Below are 25,820 nucleotides of genomic sequence, written 5' to 3'. Positions count from 1 at the left end.
AGAGGTGGGCTTGATCTTTGAAAACAGCCAAAAGGATCTAGAGACACATTTAGAAAACATAGAAAATAATCTCTCTGGGTAATCCCATTTTTAGAACAAAATACATTAAATTACTTGTGAACACTTTATACCGCTATACTATGAAAGGGTTTCCTGATGATTAATTCCCAAAATGCCATCATTCTCATCATTAGATGACATCACTTGGAGGGAACTGTCTTCCTTTGCATGCCTTGTATGTCTGGACAATTGGAAATATGGATGTGAAGTACAGGGGGAAATCAGGGCTAGAAATGTAGATGTGCCAGGCATGTGCATATAGGAATTAGGACATACCGTAGCAGTATATGAAATTGCCCGTAGAAGCATTTAATGGAGGGGAGAGAAAGGCCTTGGACAGAACCCTGGAAACAGCCAACTTCGGGTAAGCAGAGACCTCAGTGTCAGTAAGATACTGAGAAAATGAGAGATATAGGAAAAATGAGAGAATAAGAGACTGTCTGGGAGTGCCAGGCACTAGACAGGGAGAAACATTTGGAGAAAGATGGATGGTTAACAGTAGTGACCCCCAACCTGTGCTGAAGACCTGGGTAAGGGTGGAAGAGGAAGAAAGATGGAGTGTAGCAAAGAGCCTGTGACTCTATAAGCACACTAAACCTTTTATGCAGTTCAGAGATATCTCCCACAATGCATATTACAATTTTTCAAATTTCTATTGATGCTTTGAGATCCCCATTGTATTCACTAGATTTGGCTCCATATCCTTTTGGCTCCCTTTTAAGACCAAATTTACCCCACAAACACTAGACCTGCTCTTGCAAAGATATTCAAATGGATGTGCTCCAGGATTCAAAGCACTACAGACAGTTCATAGTACTTATCACAGTTAATCCCGCATATGAATGTATAAATTAATCTCTCCAAACAGTGAAACTGCCTAGGGGCAGGAACCATATTCCCCAGTCATGAGAACATTCTAGGGTGTTTGATAGTCTCTCAAAGATGTTCCCAAAATAAAAAGATGTTCTTGATGTTACTGAGATATCCAGGAGACAGGAGTTTACAGTGATGGTCTCCAAATATCCAATGACAGGTTCTCCAATGACTTACCTGGAAGCTTAACTTTTATGTGTACTACATAAGTGTTTCCCTTCTCAAATTTTCGACTGTTTCTTTATTCAGAAATATATGAAGCCCTAATACATGCCAAGAACTCTGCTAGAACCTGTATGTCTTTCTAAGCATTTTGCCACTTGTATAGGTGATTTTAGTGATACCTGAGATTTCACCACTGAGGGACACTTGCAAGAACAAACTACCATTCAGCTTTCATAAACTTTTTTTTTTTCATCTTAATGACAGCACTGTTATTTTGTTGTAATTCCTTCCAGTATTTTTCCCCAGTGTTTATTATTTATTAGATATTTGCAAACATACTTAGTAAAATTTGAGTCATGATTTTTAACCTAACATATCTTAAGATTTTTATTTGCAGGTGGCTGAATTTCTTCAGAAAAAAAATATTTTAAAGGCCACTAACCACTGCGTTGTTAGAATCAATTTACATAACCATTCTTTGACATCTATTTTGATTCCACTTGTTTGCAGACGAATGCAGTGGTGAACATCATTCCCCTTCTATTTAAAACAACACCCATTAGGACAGATTTCCACATGTCTGATTGCAGAGCCCAATGAAAGAAAAATTTATAATAGCTCCTCAGGTGTGTTAACTGATACTTTCCAATTCATTATTATTATTATTTATTATTATTATTCCCATTTGCTGGTTTACCAGATGCTTCCAGAGATATACAAGAATGCCAATTTCTTTACACTGTTGTCAGCACTAGGTATTTCCGCTAAATACATTTTAATGTTAGTTTAATAGGCAAAAGGGACCTGCTGCCTGTTTTCACTTCCATTCCTTTGTGGAACAGTCAGGTGGAACATTCCAGTCCCCTGGAGAGGGCAGAAGCATCACATCTCCAAGGAGACCCCCCCATGGCCGCTGCTCTCCTCCCCAGCTCCTGCAGGAAGCTGCCCCTGGCCTCTCGCTGTTGGAACAGCCTTCCTGTCTGTGAATCAGTCCCAGCGTCACGCATGTGCCTTTGTCACGGCACGTTTGTTCCACGGTCGCTTCGTCACAGGGCTGCCCATGCCCTTTCTCTGTCCTTGCCAGAGACCCAGCTCTGCGGATAGAAACTTTTTAAAGGTTTTATCCTTTTAAATAACCATACAATTCACTCCTCTTTTTTTGACATTTAAAGACTAATTTTATTAAGTGCTTAGTATAGATCAAAGACTGTGGACTAATGATATGCAGTTTTTCCTCAGAGCTGCTGTGTTTATTCCCATACAGTTTATAGAATAATAGCACTTAGACAAAATATTTCATTTCAGCCAGTGTTTCACGGCAGTTTGACATTTTTTCCAAGTTAAATATGAGTTCTAATCTTAGATAACTCTTCCTTGGTTATAAGCATAATTTCCCAACTCATTTTATTTGAATTCGTAAAACAGCCAAACAAATTTAATTTTCCCAATAGTGATGCTAACATATGCACCCCATTCTTGGGATTATTTTATGAAAATTCTAAATGTATGAAAATGTTTTTGCATGAACTTATTTATTCCATATACTGACCATTTCTGGTGTGACAAATCTCAAGTTCTTACCACTAAAAACCAAATATTACCTTTTATCTTACTTCTTAGTGCTTTTCCAACTATTTATTGCATATGGTAATGCTCATTGATTATTGATTATAGATATTCTTGGAAAAAATGATTCTGTAGTGAGTTCTAGTTGCTCAGAGATTTGTGTGAATGTTAAATTTGCTATTTTAACTGCAACCAGGAAAATGAGGGCCATTTCACAAATAAATGTGTAAGGTTAGAACTGTTAATATTTTGATGCCCAGCATACAAATGGAACAGTGTTGAATATTTGATTGCTTTATGGCTATACACATATGACATAAACACAAACAAAAAATTAGGTAAGTTAATTTTTGCATAAAATTAAATTGAGTCAGTACAGATAGAAATTTATTAGAACTATAAAGTAATTAGACCAGTTTTAGAGTTGTTCAATCTCATATGTCCTAGTCATATCATGTATACACATATAAATTGAATGTGAATTTTAAACTTCCTAGAAAATTTTAATCAAAAATTTATTAACCAATGAACTAACCTAATCCACTATACTGAACAAGTAGCTTTATTTTCAGATTTCACCGAATCTTTTTTTTATTGGACTACACACCCTGCATATCCAAGGAAGAAAAATATTCAAACTAAACTGTGATGTAATAGTTTCCTACTGCTTAGAATTTTGATCTTATACTTAATAAAAGAGCTATTTTAGACTCACACATAGGTATTTTTTACGACTCTTGAGAATTCATGTAAAAAGAAAATATAAACAAAGTAAGGTTATTATACTCCTCAAACATCTTTGCATTCAAAGTCCAATTCTTCTGAATCACTTTTAAACTCAGAATTGTCACTATCTTTTTTTCCTCATCCATATTATCTTTTGTGTCATCAAGAACGTTGGTGCTGTGTAGCCTTTCTTAAAATGGTGCCCCAGTACCCCCTCCAGTATTTCTTCCAAGTCATGGACACTCAGTCTACCAATCTTGAAGCTAGTACTCTCTTATCTTCCAGAATTTCAGTGAAAGGTTTTTAGAAAACAACCCATCCTCATATTTCTTTCTGAAATTATCCTTTAATAGTTGTTGACAGAAAGATCAAGGCATTGCAAGTCATAACCAGAAACATGGACAAATCCAGCAACAGCTATGACTTGACTGCTTCCTGTCTGACAGAGATTATAAGATGCCGCCTGTTCTAAGGGATCCCGATTTCAGAAATGTTAAAATATGGGAAAGTAGGTGTTTTAGAATCAGTGAAGTATGTATTAGAGTTGCTAGATTTTTCTATAGTTGCAATAATTTAAAAATTTGTAGCAAAGCTTCTCCATATGCCATATTTGACACCATCCTATCTGGAGCTCCTATGAATAAATCCTTGCCCTATAAACATAAAGAAATGCCCATGCAAGAATCAGCTCAATTGTTAAACAACCTCTTCCTTTCAGAATTTCATCTTGTGATCTATTAAGGGTCGTGGCACAGATGCTCACTGGGAACTGTTGACCTATGAAAGCAAAGAGAGGTAGTTCTAGGGATTCAGACACGTTCAGGAGTAAGAGTTTTTCCTTTATTATGCTCCATTGAAGAACACAATTACAGGGGTTTTTGTTATTTTAAAAATCTCTAAATTCTGGATTTTGTCACTTTAATAAAACAATTTCAACAGTTCTGACATTATTTGATAATGGAATTGCATATCATCTTAGATCTACCATTCTTTTTTAGGGATTGACCAAAAAAAAAAAAAAAAAGCCAGACATTCAACAGATATTGAACTTCTTCAGCATGCTTAATTTGGAGCCATTATTTTGAAATCACTTCTTGCTTTGTCCGTAACGTTTTAATTCCTTGTGGCTCTGAATCAGCAGTCTTTGAACCAGCAGTCAAATGTCCCTTGAGCAGGACTTTGGCTTCAACTACCTCTGCAAAAGGCAGTCACAGCTTAAGATACCTTGGATGGAGCTGTTTTCAAAAATTACTGTTTGTCTCTTTGGTTGCTCAAGGATTTTTCACCTTGGTTCTTAATGTTGTAGCCCCCCAAGTGTTCTTCACATAGAACATCACTACAACTGGCTCCTAGAAGAAAAGAGCCCATCTCTTTAGACTGGCTTTCAAATAATTAGCTCCTTTAGAGAAATTTTTAGACTCTTTCCACTTCTTATTTTACTGTTTAGCTCTTACTCCTATGAAACTAAGATTTGTATATCTTTGGGGTAGCATTCAGATCATGAGGAACTAATGAGTATTTGGGACTCAGATTTGTAAAATGAGAGCAGAATTCAAATAATAGAAGTTTCTGAATATAATTCATTGAAATCTTTAAAATGATGTGCCTCTCTTTTATTTTTTTTGGCCGATGCTCCCCACGTGTTATTTATTTGTTTGTTTGTTCAATATTCTAGATACAAGTACTTTATTATTTTTTCTTCCAGTTTTATTGAGATGTTATTGACATACAGCACTAATTTTACAGTATAATGATGTACAGTATAATGATCTGACCCCTCTATTCTTTATGAAAGAAAAAAAAATAGCCAAACTTGTTTTAGTCATTCTGGGTTATCTGAGCTGTGCTAACAGTCGCCAAAATCTCAGTGACGTATAACAATAAAGTCTTATTTCTTGTTATGTAAATTCTTGCCGTTTGCCAGATTCTTGTGCCAGGAGCCAGGCTCCTTCCATCTTCAGGCTTTATCCTTCCTTCCTTGAATCCTGGTTAGGAGATTTCAGAATCCTCTATTTTCATCATATTTGTTCTAATACCTCCAGAACGTATTATATGAATCGCATATGACTCCCCTCAAAGAACTGGTTTCATTTGCGAAGGAATGTGGAAATTTTCAACCTTTTTAGAGGTTTTATTTTTTTTTTTTAAATAACAGCTTTACTGAGATATAATCCATATACCATACATTTCTCCTTTTAAAGTCTACAATTCAGTAGTTCTTAGTAGGTTCACAGAGTTGTGCAGCCATCGCCACTATTTAATTTCAGGTAATTTTCTTCACTTCTAAAAGAAACCCACACCCATTAGCAGCCACTCCCAATTCCCCCACTCGCACCCGCATGGCCTCTGGTAATTACTAACCTACTTCCTGTTTCTATAGATTTGCCTGTTCTGGACATTTCATGTAGATGGACTCATGCAATATGTGGGGTATTTTGTGTAACTGGCGTCTTTCACTTCGCATATTTTCAAGGTTTATCCATGTCGAGTATGTATAACTACTGCATTCCTTTTTGTGGCTGAATAATGTTCCACCATACGAATACAGCACATTTTGCTTATCCAGTCAATTGATAGACATTTGGATTGTTTCCACTTCTTAGCTATTATTATAGCATTGATATGAACATTCATGTCCAAGTGTTTGTGTGGACATGTATTTTCATTTCTCTTGGGTATATGCGTAGGAGTGGAATTCTTGGGTCATATGGTAACTGTATATTATACTTTTTGAAGAACTGACAAGTTGTTTTTCCAAGCAGCTGCACTATTTTACAATCCTACCAGCGATGCATAAGAGTTTAAAGGCTTAAGTTCTAACTCACTGTATACTCCATCAAAGACGAGCTGCATATTTTTAAAATATACACTTTACATTTCATTATCCTGATAACTGTCTTACACTTTCTAAAGCAAAGACACAAAAAAATATTCTCTTTACTGTGATATTAAATGAGATGACACTCCAATAGTGTCTTATTTTATTTTTTCTAGCCAAGGACAGATGGCAGAAGCAGTCAAATACTTGAAAAAAGTTGTGAAAATTGCAAGAAACAATTTTCAAAGCCTAGATTTTGTGAGAGCAAGTACAATGCTTGGAGACATCTACAACGAAAAAGTGAGTATAATGTGTTTCTTGCTTATACGGGAGAAATTTGCAGAATTTTAAACTTCTGTTTTTATTTGATCCTCACCTTCTCATAGCATGTTGTACAGAATGGCTCCAGGACTGCAGGACTTAGTCAATGCACAAGGCAGTGACTGGGAAGAGAAATGCCTCTTACTTCTTCCTCTTCCAGGACCTGACCGCCATCTTAGTCCAGTCACCACAATCTGCTAAAGCTGATTCCTATCTTCACAGCCAACGCAGAGTCAAGTGATTTGGGATTTGAAGAGCAATTAAAATATGTCAATTCAAAGAAACTTTGTTATAACAGTTGGCTCTTATCTGCTGGCACTAACATTCACCTCTCTTGCTCCAAATTCTTGTTTTATTAATCCAGCTGCGATGCCTCCGTTAGGTCCCTCAGGTGAAGAATGGACAATCCCAAGAGTAATTCTGAAGGAAATATGGAAATCTAGCAATAGGTTGGCTATGTGAAAGAAGAGGGAAAGAAGAGGAAAAAGTCTAAAATAAAAGTATCTCATTCAGGGGCTATTACTCGTGAAATGCATTCATCATAATGGACTTCTGGTTTATTTTCTCCTGACTTTATCTTTTATTACGCAGATTCTCCTTTAGAAGCAGTATGAAAAAGGCTTGTTTCTCCAGTTATAATTGCAGTTTTGATCATGAGTAGGATCTATCATTTTTGAGGGTAGTGACATTCTCACACTGTGTTGATACACCTTGTCTGAATCTTTTTGAGAGACAATGTATATAATAATGAAAAGTACTAACTCTGAGACCATACTGGATTAAAAGCCCAGTTTTCTCCCTAACAAGATCTGTGACCTGAGACAAGATACTTACCTTCTAAGGACTTCAATTTTCTCACCTCATAAGGTTGCTGTGAATGTTGACTTAATATATGGAAGGCACTTAGAACAGTACCTGGCAGGGGAATCAAGTGCCATCTATATAAAGTGGTACAGCCATTCTTAATATCCATACCCTTATGTGATATCACACAATTCCCCTTTTCCCGAGGCTCAGAGGGTTTGAGTAACCTATGCCAGGTCTCCAAGCTTCCAGGGGGCAGTGGTATTCAAACTCATACCCTGAACCACTATAGTCCTTTATTTGCCATATAATTGATTTTGATTATTTCAGAATTATTTAGGCATTTTTTTTGAATTTTTGAATTTTATTTTATTTATTTTTTATACAGCAGGTTCTTTCTTATTAGTCATCAATTTTATACACATCAGTGTATACATGTCAAGCCCAATCGCCCAATTCAGCACACCACCATCCCCACCCCCCAGCAGCTTTCCCCTCTTGGTGTCCATACGTTTGTTCTCTACATCTCTGTCTCAACTTCTGCCCTGCAAACCGGTTCATCTGTACCATTTTTCTAGGTTCCACATACATGCATTAATATACGATATTTGTTTTTCTATTTCTGACTTACTTCACTCTGTATGACAGTCTCTAGATCCATCTACGTCTCAACAAATGACTCAATTTCATTCCTTTTTATGGCTGAGTAATATTCCATTGTATATATGTACCACACCTTCTTTATCCATTCGTCTGTCAATGGGCATTTAGGTTGCTTCCATGACCTGGCTATTGTAAATACTGCTGCAATGAACACTGGGGTGCATGTGTCTTTTTGAATTATGGTTTTCTCTGGGTATATGCCCAGTAGTGGAATTGCTGGCTCATATGGTAATTCTGTTTTTAGTTTTTCAAGGAACCTCCATACTGTTCTCCATAGTGGCTGTATCAATTGACATTCCCACCAATAGTGCAAGAAGGTTCCCTTTTCTCCACACCCTCTCCAGCATTTGTTGTTTGTAGATTTTCTGATGATGCCCATTCTAACTGGTGTGACGTGATACCTCATTGTAGTTTTGATTTGCATTTCTCTAATAATTAGTGATGTTGAGCAGCTTTTCATGTGCTTCTTGGCCATCTGTATGTCTTCTTTGGAGAAATGTCTATTTAGGTCTTCTGCCCATTTTTGGATTGGGTTGTTTGTTTTTTTGATATTGAGCTGCATGAGCTGTTTATATATTTTGGAGATTAATCCTTTTTCTGTTGATGCGTGTGCAAATATTTTCTCCCATTCTGAGGATTGTCTTTTCGTCTTGTTTATGGTTTCCTTTGCTGTGCAAAAGCTTTTAAGTTTCATTAGGCCCCATTTGTTTATTTTTGTTTTTATTTCCATTACTGTAGGAGGTGGATCAAAAAAGATCTTGCTGTGATTTACGTCAAAGAGTGTTCTTCCTATGTTTTCCTCTAAGAGTTTTATAGTGTCCGGTCTTACATTTAGGTCTCGAATCCATTTTGAGTTTATTTTTGTGTATGGTGTTAGGGAGTGTTATAATTTCATTCTTTTACATGTAGCTGTCCAGTTTTCCCAGCACTGCTTATTGAAGACACTCTCTTTTCTCCATTGTATATCCTTGCCTCCTTTGTCATAGATTAGTTGAACATGGGTGCATGGGTTTATCTCTGGGCTTTCTATCTTGTTCCATTGATCTATGTTTCTGTTTTTGTGCCAGTACTATATTGTCTTGATTACTGTGCTTTGTAGTATAGTCTGAAGTCAGGGAGGCTGATTCCTCCAGCTCCGTTTTTTTCCCTCAAGACTGCTTTGGCTATTCGGGGTCTTTTGTGTCTCCATACATATTTTAAGATTTTTTTGTTCTAGTTCCATAAAAAATGCCATTGGTAATTTGATAGGAATTGCATTGAATCTGTAGATTGCTTTGGGTAGTATAGTCATTTTCACAATATTGATTCTTCCAATCCAAGAACATGGTATATCTCTCCATCTGTTGGTATCATCTTTAATTTCTTTCATCAGTGTCTTACAGTTTTCTGCATGCAGGTCTTTTGTCTCCCTAGGTAGGTTTATTCCTAGGTATTTTATTCTTTTTGTTGCAATGGTAAATGGAAATGTTTCCATAATTTCTCTTTCAGATTTTTCATCATTAGTGTATATCAATGCAAGATATTTCTGTGCATTAATTTTGTATCTTGCAACTTTACCAAATTCATTGATTAACTCTAGTAGTTTTCTGGTGGCATCTTTAGGATTCTCTATGTATATTATCACGTCATCTGCAAACAGTGACAGTTTTACTTGTTCTTTTCCAGTTTATATTCCTTTTATTTCTTTTTCTTTGATTGCCATAGCTAGAACTTCCAAAACTATGTTGAATAATAGTGGTGAGAGTGGACATCCTTGTCTTGTTCCTGATCTTAGAGGAAATGCTTTCAGTTTTTCACCATTGAGAATGATGTTTGCTGTGGGTTTGTCATATATGACCTTTATTATGTTGAGGTAGGTTCCCTCTATGCCCACTTTCTGGAGAGTTTTTATCATAAATGGGTGTTGAATTTTGTCAAAACCTTTTTCTGCATCTATTGAGATGATCATATGGTTTTTATTCTTCAATTTGTTAATGTGGTGTATCACATTGATTGATTTGCTTATATTTTTTTTAATAAATTTATTTAGTTATTTATTTTTGGCTGTGTTGAGTCTTCATTTCTGTGCAAGGGCTTTCTCCAGTTGTGGTGAGCGGGGGCCACTCTTCTTCGCGGTGTGCGGGCCTCTCACTGTCGCGGCCTCTCCCTGTGGAGCACAAGCTCCAGACACACAGGCTCAGTAGTTGTGGCTCATGGGCCCAGTTGTTCCGTGGCATGTGGGATCTTCCCAGACCAGGGCTCGAACCCGTGTCCCCTGCATCGGCAGGCAGACTCTCAACCACTGCGCCACCAGGGAAGCCCGATTTGCATATATTGAAGAATCCTTGCATCTCTGGGATAAATCTCACTTGATCATGGTGTATGATCCTTTTAATGTGTTGTTGGATTCTGTTTGCTGATATTTTGTTGAGGATTTTTGCATCTATATTAATCAGTGATATTGGTCTGTAATTTTCTTTTTTTTTAGTATCTTTGTCTGGTTTTGGTATCAGGGTGATGTTGGCCTCATAGAATGAGTTTGGGAGTGTTCCTTCCTCTGCAATTTTTTGGAAAAGTTTGAGAAGGATGGGTGTTAGCTCTGCTCTAAATGTTTGATAGAATTCACCTGTGAAGCCATCTGGTCCTGGACTTTTATTTGTTGGAAGATTTTTAATTACAGTTTCAATTTCATTACTTGTGATTGGTCAGTTCGTATTTTCTATTTCTTCCTGGTTCAACCTTGGAAGGTTATACCTTTCTAAGAATTTGTCCATTTCTTCCAAGTTGTCCGTTTTGTTGGCATAGAGTTGCTTGTAGTAATCTCTGCGATGTCTGTTGTAACTTCTCCTTTTTCATTTCTAATTTTATTGATTTGAGTCCTCTCCTTCTTTTTCTTAATGAGTCTGGCTAATGGTTTATCAATTTTGCTTATCTTCTTAAAGAACCAGCTTTTAGTTTCATTGATCTTTGCTATTGTTTTCTTTGTTTCTATTTCATTTATTTCCACTCTGATCTTTATGATTTCTTTCCTTCTGCTAACTTTGGGTTTTGTTTGTTCTTCTTTCTCTAGTTCCTTCAGGTGTAAGGTTAGATTGTTTACTTGAGATTTTTCTTGTTTCTTTAGGTAGGCTTGTACAGCTATAAACTTCCCTCTTAGAACTACTTTTGCTGCATCCCATAGGTTTTGGATCATCGTGTTTTTGTTGTCATTTGTCTCTAGCTATTTTTTTATTTCCTCTTTGATTTCTTCAGTGATCTCTTGGTTATTTAGTAACGTATTGTTTAGCCTCCATGTGTTTGTGTTTTTTACGTTTTTTTCCCTGTAATTCATTTCTAATCTCATAGCGTTGTGGTCAGAAAAGATGCTTGATATGATTTCAATTTTCTTAAATTTACTGAGGCTTGATTTGTGACCCAAGATGTGATCTATCCTGGAGAATGTTCCATGCGCACTTGAAAAGAAAGTGTAATCCGCCGTTTTTGGATGGAATGGCTTATAAATATCAATTAAATCTTTCTGGTCTATTGTGTCATTTAAAGCTTCTGTTTCCTTATTTATTTTCATCTTGGATGATCTGTCCATTGGTTTAAGTGAGGTGTTAAAGTCCCCCACTATTATTGTGTTACTGTCGATTTCCTCTTTTATAGCTGTTAGCAGTTGCCTATGTAAGGTGCTCCTATGTTGGATGCAAATATATTTATAATTGTTATATCTTCTTCTTGGATTGATCCCTTGATCATTATGTAGTGTCCTTCCTTGTCTCTTGTAACATTCTTTATTTTAAAGTCTATTTTGTCTGATATGAGTATTGCTACTCCAGCTTTCTTTTGATTTCCATTTGCATGGAATATCTTTTTCCGTCCCCTCACTTTCACTCTGTATGTGTCCCTAGGTCTGAAGTGGGTCTCTTGTAGACAGCATATATATGGGTCTTGTTTTTGTATACATTCAGCAAGCCTGTGTCTTTTGGTTGGAGCATTTATTCCATTCACGTTTAAGGTAATTACTGATATGTATGTTCCTATTATCATTTTCTTAATTGTTTTGGGTTTGTTTTCGTAGGTCCTTTCCTCTTCTTGTGCTTCCCACTTAGAGAAGTTCCTTTAGCATTTGTTGTAAAGCTGGTCTGGTGGTGCTGAATTCTCTTAGCTTTTGCTTGTCTGTAAAGCTTTTGATTTCTCCATCGAATCTGAATGAGATCCTTGCCAGGTAGAGTAATCTTGGTTGTAGGTTCTTCCCTTTCATCACTTTAAGTATATCATGCCACTCCCTTCTGGCTTGTAGTTTCTGCTGAGAAATCAGCTGTTAACCTTATGGGAGTTCCCTCGTATGTTATTTGTCATTTTTCACTTGCTGCTTTCAATAATTTTTCTTTAATTTTTGCCAATTTGATTACTATGTGTCTCGGCATGTTTCTCCTTGGGCTTATACTGTATGGGACTCTCTGCGCTTCCTGGACTTGGGTGGCTATTTCCTTACCCATGTTAGGGAAGTGTTCAACTATAATCCCTTCAGATATATTCTCTGGTCCTTTCTCTCTCTCTTCTCCTTCTGGGACCCCTATAATGCGAATGTTGTTGTGCTTAATGTTGTCCCAGAGGTCTCTTAGGCTTTCTCATTTCTTTTCATTCTTTTTTCTTTATTCTGTTCTGCAACAGTGAATTCCACCATTCTGTATTCCAGGTAACTTATCCGTTTTTCTGCCTCAGTTATTCTGCTATTGATTCTTTCTAGTGTAATTTTCATTTCAGTTATTTTATTGTTCATCTCTGTTCGTTTGTTCTTTAATTCTTCTAGGTCTTTGTTAAACATTTCTTGCATCTTCTTGATCTTTGTCTCCATTATTTTTCCGAGGTCCTGGATCATCTTCACTATCATTATTCTGAATTCTTTTTCTGGAAGGTTGCCTATCTCCATTTCATTTAGTTGTTTTTCTGGGGTTTTATCTTGTTCCTTCATCTGGTACATAGCCCTCTGCCTTTTCATCTTGTCTATCTTTCTGTGAATGTGGTTTTTGTTCCACAGGCTGCAGGATTGTAGTTCTTCTTGCTTCTGCTGTCTGCCCTCTGGTGGATGAAGCTATCTAACAGGCTTGTGTAAGTTTCCTGATGGGAATGACTCGTGGTGGGTAGAGCTGACTGTTGCTCTGGTGGGCAGAGCTCAGTAAAACTTTAATCCACTTGACTGTTGATGGGTGGGACTGGGTTCCCTCCCGGTTGGTTGTTTGGCCTGAGGCAACCCAACACTGGAGCCTACCTGGGCTCTTTGGTGGGGCTAATGACAGACTCTGGGAGGTCTCATGCCAAGGAGTACTTCCCAGAACTTCTGCTGCCAGTGTCCTTGTCCCCACAGTGAGCCACAGCCATGCCCCGCCTCTGCAGGAGACCCTCCAACACTAGCAGGTAGGTCTGGTTCAGTCTCCCCTGGGGTCACTGCTCCTTCCCCTGGGTCCCGATGCACAAACTATTTTGTGTGTGCCCTCCAAGAGTGGAGTTTCTGTTTCCCCCAGTCCTGTTGAAGTCCTGCAATCAAATCCCACTAGACTTCAAAATCTGATTCTCTAGGAATTTCTCCTCCCATTGCCAGACCCCCAGGTTGGGAAGCCTGACGTGGGGCTCAGAACCTTCACTCCAGTGGGTGGACTTCTGTGGTATAAGTGTTCGCCAGTCTGTGAGTCACCCACCCAGCAGTTATGGGATTTGATTTTACTGTGATTGTGCCCCTCCTACCATCTCATTGTTGCTTCTCCTTTGTCTTTGGATGTGGGGTATCTTTTTTTGGTGAGTTCCAATGTCTTCCTGTCGATGATTGTCCCTATTTAGGCTTTTTTTTTTTTTAAGGAAATAAGAGCTTGAAATTAATTTGAATGAATAAAATTACTATCTTCAGTTCCTGCTATGGGAAGCATGCTTTCAAACAGGGCATCTCATCTCTTTTTACACCCCTCTCTCTTGCTCACCCTGGCTCATTGGTCTCCTCCCTCCACTCCCCTCTCACTCACAATCAGTAACCCCCTTTTGTCTTGACTGTCACCCTCTTTCTTCTCTCCTCTTCCCTCGCCCCCCTTGCTCTCTTCTCTCCTGCCCCTGTCTTTCTAGAACCGCTCTCTCCCTCTCGGTTGTCCTCTCCTCTCCCTCTGGTCTCCCCTGATTTGTTGTCCCTCTTTCTTTGTGCCCCTCCAGTCTTTCACCCCCAGGTTTTTCTCTCTGCTGGGTGCTCCTTCTGCCACCCCCATTTCTGTGATCTACCCTCTGCCTCTGGTGACTCCTGTCTTGTTGTATTTGTATTTCCTTTTGTTTGCTTTTCAGGATACAGTGGCAAAAAAAAAAAAAAAAAGAGAGAGAGAGAAGGCTTATGCCCTTGTAAGGCTTACAGTCTAATGGACAAGCTTATCCTATAGTGGCAGAATTGACACTTCTAGTAAATATAATCCTACCTTTTAAAAGGATTGTTCTTCAAAAGAGAAGTGCAAAAAGCACAAATTGTTTTACCCTACCACCAAACAATATCCAGAACTCAGTTTTTTAGTATAATGTGGACATCAAGTATTAGCCTGTATTTTCCCAATTACAGAAAGCATAAGGAAGGTAAAAACAATAAACATTTCTGAGGGGTAATATTTTTATACTTGCATTTTCTTAATTTTTTTTTTTACCAAGAGTTTGTATCTTAACAATATGTATTGTATTCTCTGATTAGTAATTCTTGAAGAAGAGTTTAATATCTAAAGCTAGAGACATGAGTAATATCCAAAGGCTGTGTCAACTACCAAAAGTTAATTTTTTTTACCAGCTTATCCTTATTCTAGTATAAAATTTGTAGGATTCCAAGTATTCATGCTCTCTTCAAATATGCATGCCTTCAAATGTACAAGTTGATTCATATACCTTCATGGTTGCTTACATCTTAATGTAATAAATAGTCACTGATAAATAGTATAGTATTAAGAACATAATACTATAATAATTTTATGACATCATAGACTTCAAGAGAAAGCTTTATTTGATACTAAACTTGTTAATGTTACATTCAGTTTTTGTGCATTATTGTGATTCTTTGCGGGTATTTTCTCAAGTCAGAAAATCTACTGATGACTTCTCAGGCTGACTCCAAGTTGTTATATCATTACTATGAGTATAATTTGAAAATGTATAGCTAAGTGGATTAGAACTAAGTGATAGTTATTCTTTTCTCCTTGTAATTTTGAGACAAAGTGATAGCCTTGATGACATCCTGAATTTCCTCCTAGTTCTACAAAGCCATATCCTAGGAAAGCATTGACAAAGAGTTATTTCATGTCTGCTATTCAGTTGCTTATGAATGTTTCCTAATTGTATCAAATTCCTTTGTTCCAATTTTACACCCAAACAGTTTCACAAACTATTTGCACCACACACTATCTATTAAGCTTTCCCTTGAAGGAAACTGTAGCAAGACAGAGGAACTACACCAAGTTTTTCCCACCTGACTTTGAATCTGCACTCAACTATTTATTAAATGCGACCTTGGGCAAGTTAATTCTTTGATCCTCAGTTTCCTCATCTTTCAAATGTCAATAACAAGATACCTTGAAGACTGGTTATATGAGGATTAGAAATTTTAAAACATGTACGTGGTACCTAATAGAGTTCCTAGCATATACTGGGTACACAATAGCACTTACCTTCTTAATATCTCAAACTCAGATCTCTCTCCTCCATTGCAGACTCATTCTCACTGCCTATTTGACATCTTCACTTAGATCTCTTCAAATGTAACCTATTAAAAACTGAACTCAACTCATCAGCTTTCCCCTAAATTCTGTTTCTCTTCCTATTTAATGTTCAACCAGGATAGAATACTATTCAGGCATTTCATAGGCAACCTTCTTTTCTCAATCTGTGAACTCTCCTTATCTGACCTCATACAGGCCCATGGTTTAAATACCATCCATACACTGATGACTCTTAAATTTATATCTCCAACCCTGACCTCTCCTTGGGACTCCAGACTTGTAAAGCCAGCTGCCTCCCTAGCATCTCTCCCTGGATGTCTTCTAATAGACGTCTCAAGTTTAATGTGATTCCTCCCTCTTTGACCTACTTCTCCCCAGGCTTCCACATCTTAATAAATGGTACCATTATCCATCAACTCGATTGCTCAAGCCAATAATCTGGATATTCTTGATTCATCTTTCCCCTCCTGCTCCATATCCAATCCAGAAGCAAAACCTGACCTTCATGCCACCAAAACACTTCTTCTCTCTATCTCTGCTACTATCACCACATCTGGTTATGACACAATGTTTTCTCACTCGTACTATTGCAGTAAGCTCTGAACCCATTTCCCCATTTCTCCTCCATCCAATCCAGTCTCCACACAGAAGCCCAAGTAATCCTTTCAAAATGTAAATAAAATCATGTTATTTCTCGGCTTAAAATACTTCCTTTGCTTCCCAGTCTTCTGAGGACATAAATATAAATCCTCACCCTGACTTGAAACAATCTATATGAGATACATTACCTCCCCCACTCCCAGTCTCTGACTTTATTGCCTTCTACTCTCCTTATGCTCTCCACCAGAGCCAAAGGGACTTTTGTGGAGTTCTTCAAACATGCTGAGCTGATTTCTGCCTGAGGACATTTGCTTTAGCTGGAATGCTTTGCGTGGACCACTCCCCAATCTGAACTTCACATTGCTGGCTTCTTGTCATTCAGAGCTCAGCTAAATGCCACAACTTCAGAAAGGTCTTCCCTGAGTCAACCCAATCAAAAGTAGCCACGAACTCACTCTTTAATACTACTTTAATTTCCCATGCAGCACTTGTCTCATAGTTTTCTTGTTTGTGATATTTTTCTTCTTGTTGTTGAATGTGTCTGGAATGGAAGCTTAATGAGAAAAGAGACCAGATCTGCCTTTTTTAAAATTTCATTACAATTTCTAGAAGAGAACCTGGCACAGAGTTGGTGAACAAAAATATGCGAGTTCATTGGATCAATCCATAAATTTGTAACCAATTTTATACCAGTTGAGAGTAGTAGCCTCTCACTTTTGAAATTCCAAACTTCTGTTTCATTTTTGTCCAATATTTTGGCATTTTGAAAACTTGCACTGAATCTTTAAAAGCAACTCTAATATTACTGATATTTGTCAGTCTACCTTTTAAGAACCTCTACCAACTGCCCTTATCATACCTTTTCTGGCTTCATATTATTCATGCAATGTATTCTAATTGTATTCTTAACAGTAATTTCCAAGAAATAATATTGTTATAAGACCACAATTATAATATAAAACTGTATGTGGAAAAATACAGTTTTCTCTAATTATTATAGTGTTATTATAATTTAAGTTAACACATCTTAAAAACATCCTAATTAGTTTACCTTTTACTATATAATCATGGAAGATGGGCCACCCATCCCACCCACCTGATGTGATTGGTTTTTAATTGAAAATATATCATCAATGTAAAGGGGTCAAGTGAGAATATTTTAGGGAAAATAACTAGGTATAGACCCTTCATGACATCTTTTATTCTCTAATAAGAGCAGAGCATAATCACATAGTTAAAACAAAGGTAGCTCCAGCACTAACACAGTAAGGGAATTGTGTAAGAAAAGATTCTTCCTTAGTCCTGAGAAAATGCCCATTTATTTTGAGCTTGCTCATTGGACAGAGTGACAATTCAGACACTAAGAAGGATCTGATAATAATCACAATAATGCATGAAAATTCTATGTTATAGTGTAATAATTCAAGTTGTGTTTCAACATCTATGATGTCAAGATCTTGTCCTGAAATTGTCCACCTAATGCTTATTAGTGATATTTATAACATTAAATGAAGTTTTCTCTTCCAATAAGATGCACTTATGAAGTGCATAAATTCACTTCTATAAATTCACTTCTGTATTCCCAAACTCATATTTAAGATTGCCAGGATTAATTACTAGAATCTTCTGAATTTTATAACAGCATAGGGATTCACTGATAACAGGAACTGTGGAAAGTTGGACAGAACCTTTAGAGAAGAGATTAAATTTCGATAGTAAACTCTTTAAGAATGAAAAATCTGGAAATACAATGCACATTAATGAAACCTCGTTCTAAAAAGGTATGTATAAAAATTCTTGCATCTGAGAAGAACTAATGTTATATTTCTTAAGGGTGCCTTAAACTAGAAAAATCTAGCTTGATACCAGTTTTATGACAGGTATGTGTGTGTCTCAAGATTGAACACTAGACACAATTTGAGGGAAGAATAATTACCTAATTACAATGCCTAATTACCTATTATAATAATAGAAGTATTCAGGGGGAAAAAGCATTTGTTAAAAAAGATCTAATAAAAGTTATAGGCAGATGACTACTTCCACCAGCAGCAAGCTCACCTACTTGACCTTAAACTTTGTTCACTGCTAAATCTCTACTGCCTGGCATGGGCCTGGTAAATAGTAGTTATTCATTGGATGAATGAGTTTGTTCCAAAATAATAATATATCAAAAAAATTCTGGAAATTCAAATATATGTCCATTTATTTATGGTCCCTAATTCTCCTAATTGAAACCTCACCTAAAGCAATGAACAGCCTAAAGCTCAGGATTATAGCTAGAACAATAATTAGATATTTATACTTCTCTGTTTTTAAAAATAGAAACGTTTGGTCTAGTCATATATTTTCATCTATTTTGTCCCATATCTTTGATATCTAACAGGGCAATCTATAATTTTAATTAGTTTTATTGTCTTCAATATTGATATTATTTCTCAATCATATAATTTATTTCATTGACATACAAATATCTTTGATATACTTTTATATTTTCTTAATTAAGTGATCTTAGTCTCATATAAATCCTGTTTTATGCTTTGAAATATGAGAAAGAATTGTTCACCTCAACAAACAAAAATTGTTATTGATGTAATATAGAGGAAGTCTGTTTAAATTAGAAAATTTAATTGGAGTGAGCCATTTGAATGGTTCACTTAAATTGTCCCTGTGGATATATAGCAGTGTTACATGTGCTGCTCATGTATGTAACATAACTGTCACATAAGCCCTACTCCTCCCCCTCCTCACCTTGCCAGCAGCCTCTTTATTCAATCAGTTTTTCTGCTCTTTGGACTCTATGACTGTACAGAGATGTGTGGTTGTTGAGTATGCATTTTACCTGTAATGGAATATGGTATAAAGCTGTTTCTATGGTGTTTCTTTCATTTCCAGTTCCTTCATAAAACATTGTGAGAAAAATGACTTGAAAGCTCATAGTAAAACATTTCTCTTCAAGAGTGTGCATACATGTTTTTGTGCATATGAGAGAGAGAAAGAAAGGAGAGGGGAGGAAAGGGAAGAGGATGGACTCCCCAGGGTTATAAATCAGTGAAGAAAGGAAATTTTTCTTCCCTAGAGTCTTTACAAGTATAGCTTAATTGTAAAAATAATATCCCCTTTTGAGGAAGAGTTTTTAAGGAGGATTTTTAGAAGACTTGGGGAGGTGGCAGAAGATAGTCTTTTCTCTGAGGCTCAATTTCATTATTTGTAAAATAAGAATAATATTTCCTCATAGGGTATGAAAGCTAATGACATAATACATATGAAGTATTTACCACTGTCCCTGACACTTCATAAGAATTAGGTAAATGTTATTTATTTGTAGACAGTAGCTTTTAGAAGGAGAGATGAGAATGAGAAAGAAAGAAGGAAAGAAAGAAAGGGAGAAAGAGAAAGAAAGAGAGAGAGAAAGGAAGAGAGAGGGAGAGAGAGAGAGGGGAGGAAGGAAGGAAGGAAGGAAAGAAAGAAGGAAGGGAAGGGGAGGAAACCTTGAATTTTTGCAACTTAAAATGTTGCAAGGGACTTGGAGAAGATATAAACATTTAAATGATCTTTTGAGTTATGCTAGTGCTGTTGTCAAGACCATGTTATTTCAAAATCTTTTCTTCTTCCACATTCTTAGTCAAGAATATGTGCACATGGGAAAACACGAGTAATAATGGAAGAGCAGGAATATACATCCATTTTCACTCACCACTGATTAAATGGGTTGGCTAGAATGATCTCTTGCTGTGACTGAAAACAAAACCTGGTTAAAAAGATTTCATTTGGTAAATCCAATGCAACAAGTAAGAAAATTCCATCCAAATCAATGTGAATCAGTTCACTCTTTCCCAAACTTCTTTTTTCTTTCTTATATTAGGAAGCAAAATGCTAATATTTGACCATTTTTAATCCAAAAAAGATTAAGTTTCATACAGTTCAACCTGGTAGATACACCTTTCTTGGTGAATGAACTTCAAGATATCGCATGGATATTAATCACAGCTTTTAAAAGGAAACTTACTTATTCTAATAGAGGCCCCGCTTGCCATCTCTTTCTTCTTGAAGATGAACTGCTAAAACTGTGGAAGGATCACTGTGGCACATGCCAAGGTGGGCAGACATGTGGAATGATAAATTAAAATTAAGAAAAAAATTATTTCTCTTACATTTTTAGGGATACTACAACAAAGCTTCTGAATACTTTCAGCAAGCTTATGACACGACAGCAGAGATAACGAACATACCTCTGATGGATGAGACAAAAGTTCATTATGGAATAGCAAAAGCTCATCAGATGATGCTGACCATTAATAGTTATATAGAATCTGCAGATCTCACCAGCCTTGACTACCTGCTGTCATGGAAGGAGAGTAGAAGTGACATTGCACCTGATCCGACTATTGGTAAGGCCTTGGTTTCTGAAAACAATTTAGATCTTTGTACCATTCTTAATGGCTAAGTCATTTTCATTGCAAAGGTTTATTCGACCATTGGCAATTTTATTTTTATTTTTTCATTACTATGTGAATGTTGGATGCATTTTTGTGCTGTATCATACCTTCAATGTGTAAGGGAACATACAATATTGATAGATTTATTCAACTTGATAAATCACCATTTTTTCAGTTATCTTAAATATTCAACAGTAGGTACTGATCAGTTGTAAGGAATATGAAATAGGTTTATGTTTTAAAAAATGTTCAGTGTTGTACCTTATGGACAAGAGCAAATGCTCATAGATGCTAGTTAGTATTATACTCTTACTTTTCTGATGATAGTAAGTTTTCCTATTTTTTCTCAATTCAGGTGTGAATGCTAATTGAGAAAATATTTGATAGTAATTTCTCTTAATTCTACTTTTTTTCCTTACATACTTTTCTTGTGATAATTAGTCAAAATAGTCAATTAAAAACAAATAACTAGGGATTGACATGTATATACTGATGTGTATAAAATTGACGACTAGTAAGAACCTGCAGTATAAAAAAACAAACAAACAAAACAACTAATACTAAACTTTCATTGGGTTATTTGTATGGAAATGTGTTAATATAAATGTTTCAGACATTACATGAAATTTCTAAAAATCTTATATGTTCTGGTATAATGTTATAAGTCATAATTCTAGTTATTACTTTAAAATGTATATCTCAGAAATAACAACAACAAAAAAAAATGCAAATGCTCAGGCCTCACTCCAGACCTAATGAGGGAAGAACTCAGAAATCTAACAAGCTTGCCGGGTGATTTTGATGCACAGCAAAGTTTGAGAACCACTACTCTAGAATAATTTGACTAAAACATGGGATTTATGCAGGGTAGGTAGTGGTAAATAAAGTTGTAAGGGAAATTTAGGACTGCATTATCATGACAGGGCAATATATTAAATTTTAATGTAGTGAGAAAAAATAAATAAATAAAATTAAATTTTAAAAAAACAAACAAATAACTAGAGGGGGAATGTAAGGGTCAGTTTTATGTATCAACTTGACTGGGCTCTAGTCCCCAGTTAAGAATTTCATTCTTTTTTATGGCTGAGTAGTATTCCATTGTGTGTGTGTGTGTGTGTGTGTGTGTGTGTGTGTGAGTGTGAGTGAATGGCACATCTTCTCTATCCATTAATCTGTTGATGGACACTTAGGTTGTTTCCATACCTTGGCAATTGTAAATAATACTAATATGAACATTGGGGTGCAAGCATGTTTTTGAATTAGTGGAGGTTTTTTTTTTGTCTATATACTCAGGAGTGGAATTGCTGGGCATCTCCTATTTGGAACTCTTTTTTTTTTTTTCCCCTTAGGCCATTTAGATGAAACAATAATTTGTTTTGGTGTTTATTTCCTCCATAGAATAAATAGTAAATAATAGTAAATTTGGCACAAAGAAATTTTATTGGTTCTTTTACATCAGTAGAATACCACTTCACCACTGTCTGTCCTCTAGTTAGAAAATAAGGAAAGGTCTCGTTCCTAATAGATCCATAATAAGAGAAAGCAAGATGAAGTCTTCAGATATAGAGGGCTTGTTGAATTTCAATGTGCTCAGTGCTCAAGAAATATTTATAGTTGACTATTAACTAACTACTTTCAGATAATACTTTGCTTATTCAGGATGTTGTCTTGTCATATATTTGGGCATTCGTTCTGTAGTTTTGCGTTATCTTCCCTTTAGGCTCTCACTTTTTCTGCCCAGGAGCTAAAGCAGAGGAAGTATGATCCATCTATTAGATTACTTGTTTTGATAAATGGTTTGGTGGAGAATACATTGAGCTACTCACATTTTCAGATTTATCTGGGATTAACCCTAATCATCATAATGATAATCATGAAAAACAAAATACTCCTCAAAACTAGCTTCTGATAAGAGCCATTTATTGCAATCCTGTTTTTGGCTTTTAAAAAATCTATTTTGCTTTGCTTTACTCTACGAAGTTATTTATTTTTCTATTCTTGTTACGTTTTATCTCCCCATTTTTTGTAAGGGCATGTTGTGCTCTAAAGTGCTTAGGAGGAAACAAAAAATGCACTTCAAAATATTATTCAGACATATAAAAAACAAACAAAAAGACAAAATATATGAACAAACCAATGAACAAAAACAGACACATAGATACAGAGAACAGAGTAGTGGTTACCACAGGGGAAAATGGGGAGGGCAAAATGGGTGAAGGGGAACAACTGTATGGTGACAGATGAAAACTAAATTTTTGGTGGTGAGCACGCTGTGAAGTATACAGAAGTAGAAATATAGTGTTGTACACATGCAACTTATACAATGTATAAACCAATGCTACCTCAATAAAATATAAATTAAGAAAAATATTACTCAGACAGTAAAAATTCAGCTGTTCATGTGGTGGAGAAGATTAAATTTGCCAGAATGCTATAAAAGTACACCCCCTTACTGATTCATTTGACCAAGAATAGAAATCTATGCGTGGATGAGCTACATCATTATAAGAGTGAAAATAATAATCTTTAAGATTCAAATATAAATGAGAAGTTAGTTCTCATACTACTGGTACAGTCAACATTTTAAATGATAGGTATTCTGTTTGGAAATAAGACCTGTAGGACATTATCAAACACCTGTTGTTTACACAGACATAGTTTTACCTCAAAATACACTAAAAAGCTAAATTTTACACTAAAATTTTAAAATGCTTCAAAAATATTTCTTAAACCACAACTCGTATTATTCTATCTTTGCTCTGCTTAAAAATCTTCATGGACTCGCTACTGTCCACAAGTTAAACATAAGATTCTCAACCCTTTTTGACCACCTCCCTCCCCCAACAACACACACACACAATCACAGACACACACACACACGCAACATACACTATTATCACCTTACTTCCAGCTCCAGTTCCCTCCAGGGAAATCTCTCCCACCTTGCAAGGTCCTTCTCAAATGCTGAAATCTTCCCTCACCCCCTCTCACTTGAATATTATTTCTTCTCTCTCTTCCCATATTGAATGTCATTCATTTCTCTGCAAGCATTTTTCATTTGTCATATTCTGCATCCTATCATGGCCATTTCTGTAATTGCCTTGTCTGCCCAATTAGAGTATGAATCTCTTGAAAACAGGTCCTGATTCTTGGTATTCCCTACAAAAGAAGGCACAATGTCTGACACCTACTAGGTACTAAGTAAATATTTGTCAGATTAAATAGAATCAAATGAGTATGTATGTCCTCGCCATAGGCTAGTTTGCACTAACCCCTTTTTGAAACAAGATTTGTAGTTCCCTGCCTCCTTGAAAAATATGGGGAAAAAAACCACAAACTAGTGATCTAACACTGTATTTTGATTACCATCCAATTATCACATGAATGCAGGACAACAGCAAGTACGATGTTGACAAAATGAAGAAATACAGAAATATTATTTGGAAATCTGAGGAGCTTTTAGGTTTTCAAATTTTACCTTTCTTCTCTGAAGAGGCATCTTTAATCTTGCTATTGAGGGGTCCCAGGTATTCAGAAAAAAGCAGATCAAAGATTTGAAAGATACATTATAAAAGCTGTGCAGTTATCTTCACCTGTGAGACTTCCATCCTCCAAACAAATCATTAGCTCACAGAGCAGGCAATATTCTTTTAAGCAGAGGAACATGACCCCCTAAGGGAATAGAGCAATGAGAGCACTCAGGTCTCTAGATAAAATAGAACAGTGATTCACCAGCAATCACCTCTCATCTTTGTATCTTTCAGAGGGAACACAGCAAATATAGGAACCTTCATACTCTTCTGATACGTTTAGATATGGCTGGAATGATTTCATACTCCTCCTTTCCCTTCCAATAGTAAAATAAGAATAGATTCTCCTCCCAAATTTAGGAATTTAGAAGGAATTCAAATTTTATTACAGTTCAATAAAATTATTCAAGCCCGAAGCAACAGAAATTGGCTCTGGAAGGCTTAAGTGTCTATGAATTTCTGCTGATTTCTCCAGAATATAGTTTATTTTCCTTACCAGAAGTATTAAGATGAACACACTGGCTAGTCAGTAAAGACACTTACTGTTTTCTACCAAAAAGCATGTAAAGGTTTCCTTGAGTGCCAAAACTATCATCCTAGTTTTATGAATCATTTAATATACTTAAAGGAAAACAAGAAAGAGCATGAATTTGTCTCTCAACCTTGGTTTGTGTTGGCTTGATGTGTGTTCCTTGGTTTAATGTCAAGCCACGTTTTCCTACCCTATCCTTTTCTTGTATTTTTCATTCATGAATTTAAACATTTTAAAGGATGTGAAAAAACCACATTCACAAGTGAGTCTCACATTCTATTATACTTTGATCTCTACTTCTGTTTGTTAAATAACAATAACAATGAGGGAAATGTTATGGAACTAGCCAAAAAGTCAGCAAGCAGGTTTTATATCATCCTATCGTCATAGAGCAAACCCGTCTCTGATAATGTGTTAAAAAACATGACATATAAAAAGAAGATTCTCGTGAAAATTGTGGATGAATCAAAGCTCACCCTACTGGCAGCTTGGTGTAATTGAGAGAGACTGTTACTCAAGAGTCTGATGACCCGGGTTATAATACCCTATTGAAGACTAATTAGCTTCATGACTTTTGGCAATAGATTTCACTTCAAGTCTCTTTAGCCTGTTATCTGAGGTTTGAAATAGGTCATTGATAAGATTCCTCTGGAACCAACCACAATTCCTCAGTAAGAGCATCTTCTAAACAAGTAAGATATTTTGTAGTCCTTAAGAATACAATCTAGAGCTTCATGAGCATTTTATTTGTTGTTTTCCCCCGTAAACACTGGTTTCTGAGGGTTTCCACAAGAGGTAATTATTATTATTTTTATTATCATCCCCATCATAATCATCACTATATCAAACAGCTGTATAAATGCCAAAATGCCAGATGTATTACTTGATCCTTCTGCTAGAATTTATAATAAAGGAGTTTCTAGCTATCTGATGTCACATGCAATTTAACTTTTCCCTGGTTAGTTGACACTGTTGAGGTTGCTAAACCTAGTTAACCATTTTATCCGCAGACTTTCAATTCATCCGCCTGTT

General features: G+C 36.1%; 1 protein-coding gene across 1 annotated transcript in view; it reads left to right on the top strand.

Annotated features, from left to right (window-relative positions):
* Positions 1-25,820, top strand: part of TTC29 (tetratricopeptide repeat domain 29) — a 251,221-nt gene that overhangs the window by 132,275 nt on the left and 93,126 nt on the right. The window contains exons 8-9 of the mRNA XM_059923939.1: positions 6,385-6,508; positions 20,450-20,678. Coding sequence (XP_059779922.1) covers positions 6,385-6,508; positions 20,450-20,678 — 353 coding nt within the window. The remainder of the gene's footprint in view (positions 1-6,384; positions 6,509-20,449; positions 20,679-25,820) is intronic.

Source organism: Balaenoptera ricei, chromosome 5, assembly GCF_028023285.1.
Source record: "Balaenoptera ricei isolate mBalRic1 chromosome 5, mBalRic1.hap2, whole genome shotgun sequence".
NCBI lineage: Eukaryota > Metazoa > Chordata > Mammalia > Artiodactyla > Balaenopteridae > Balaenoptera > Balaenoptera ricei.
Note: the sequence above shows the minus strand (reverse complement) of the source record. Positions and strands in the feature narration are given on the sequence as shown.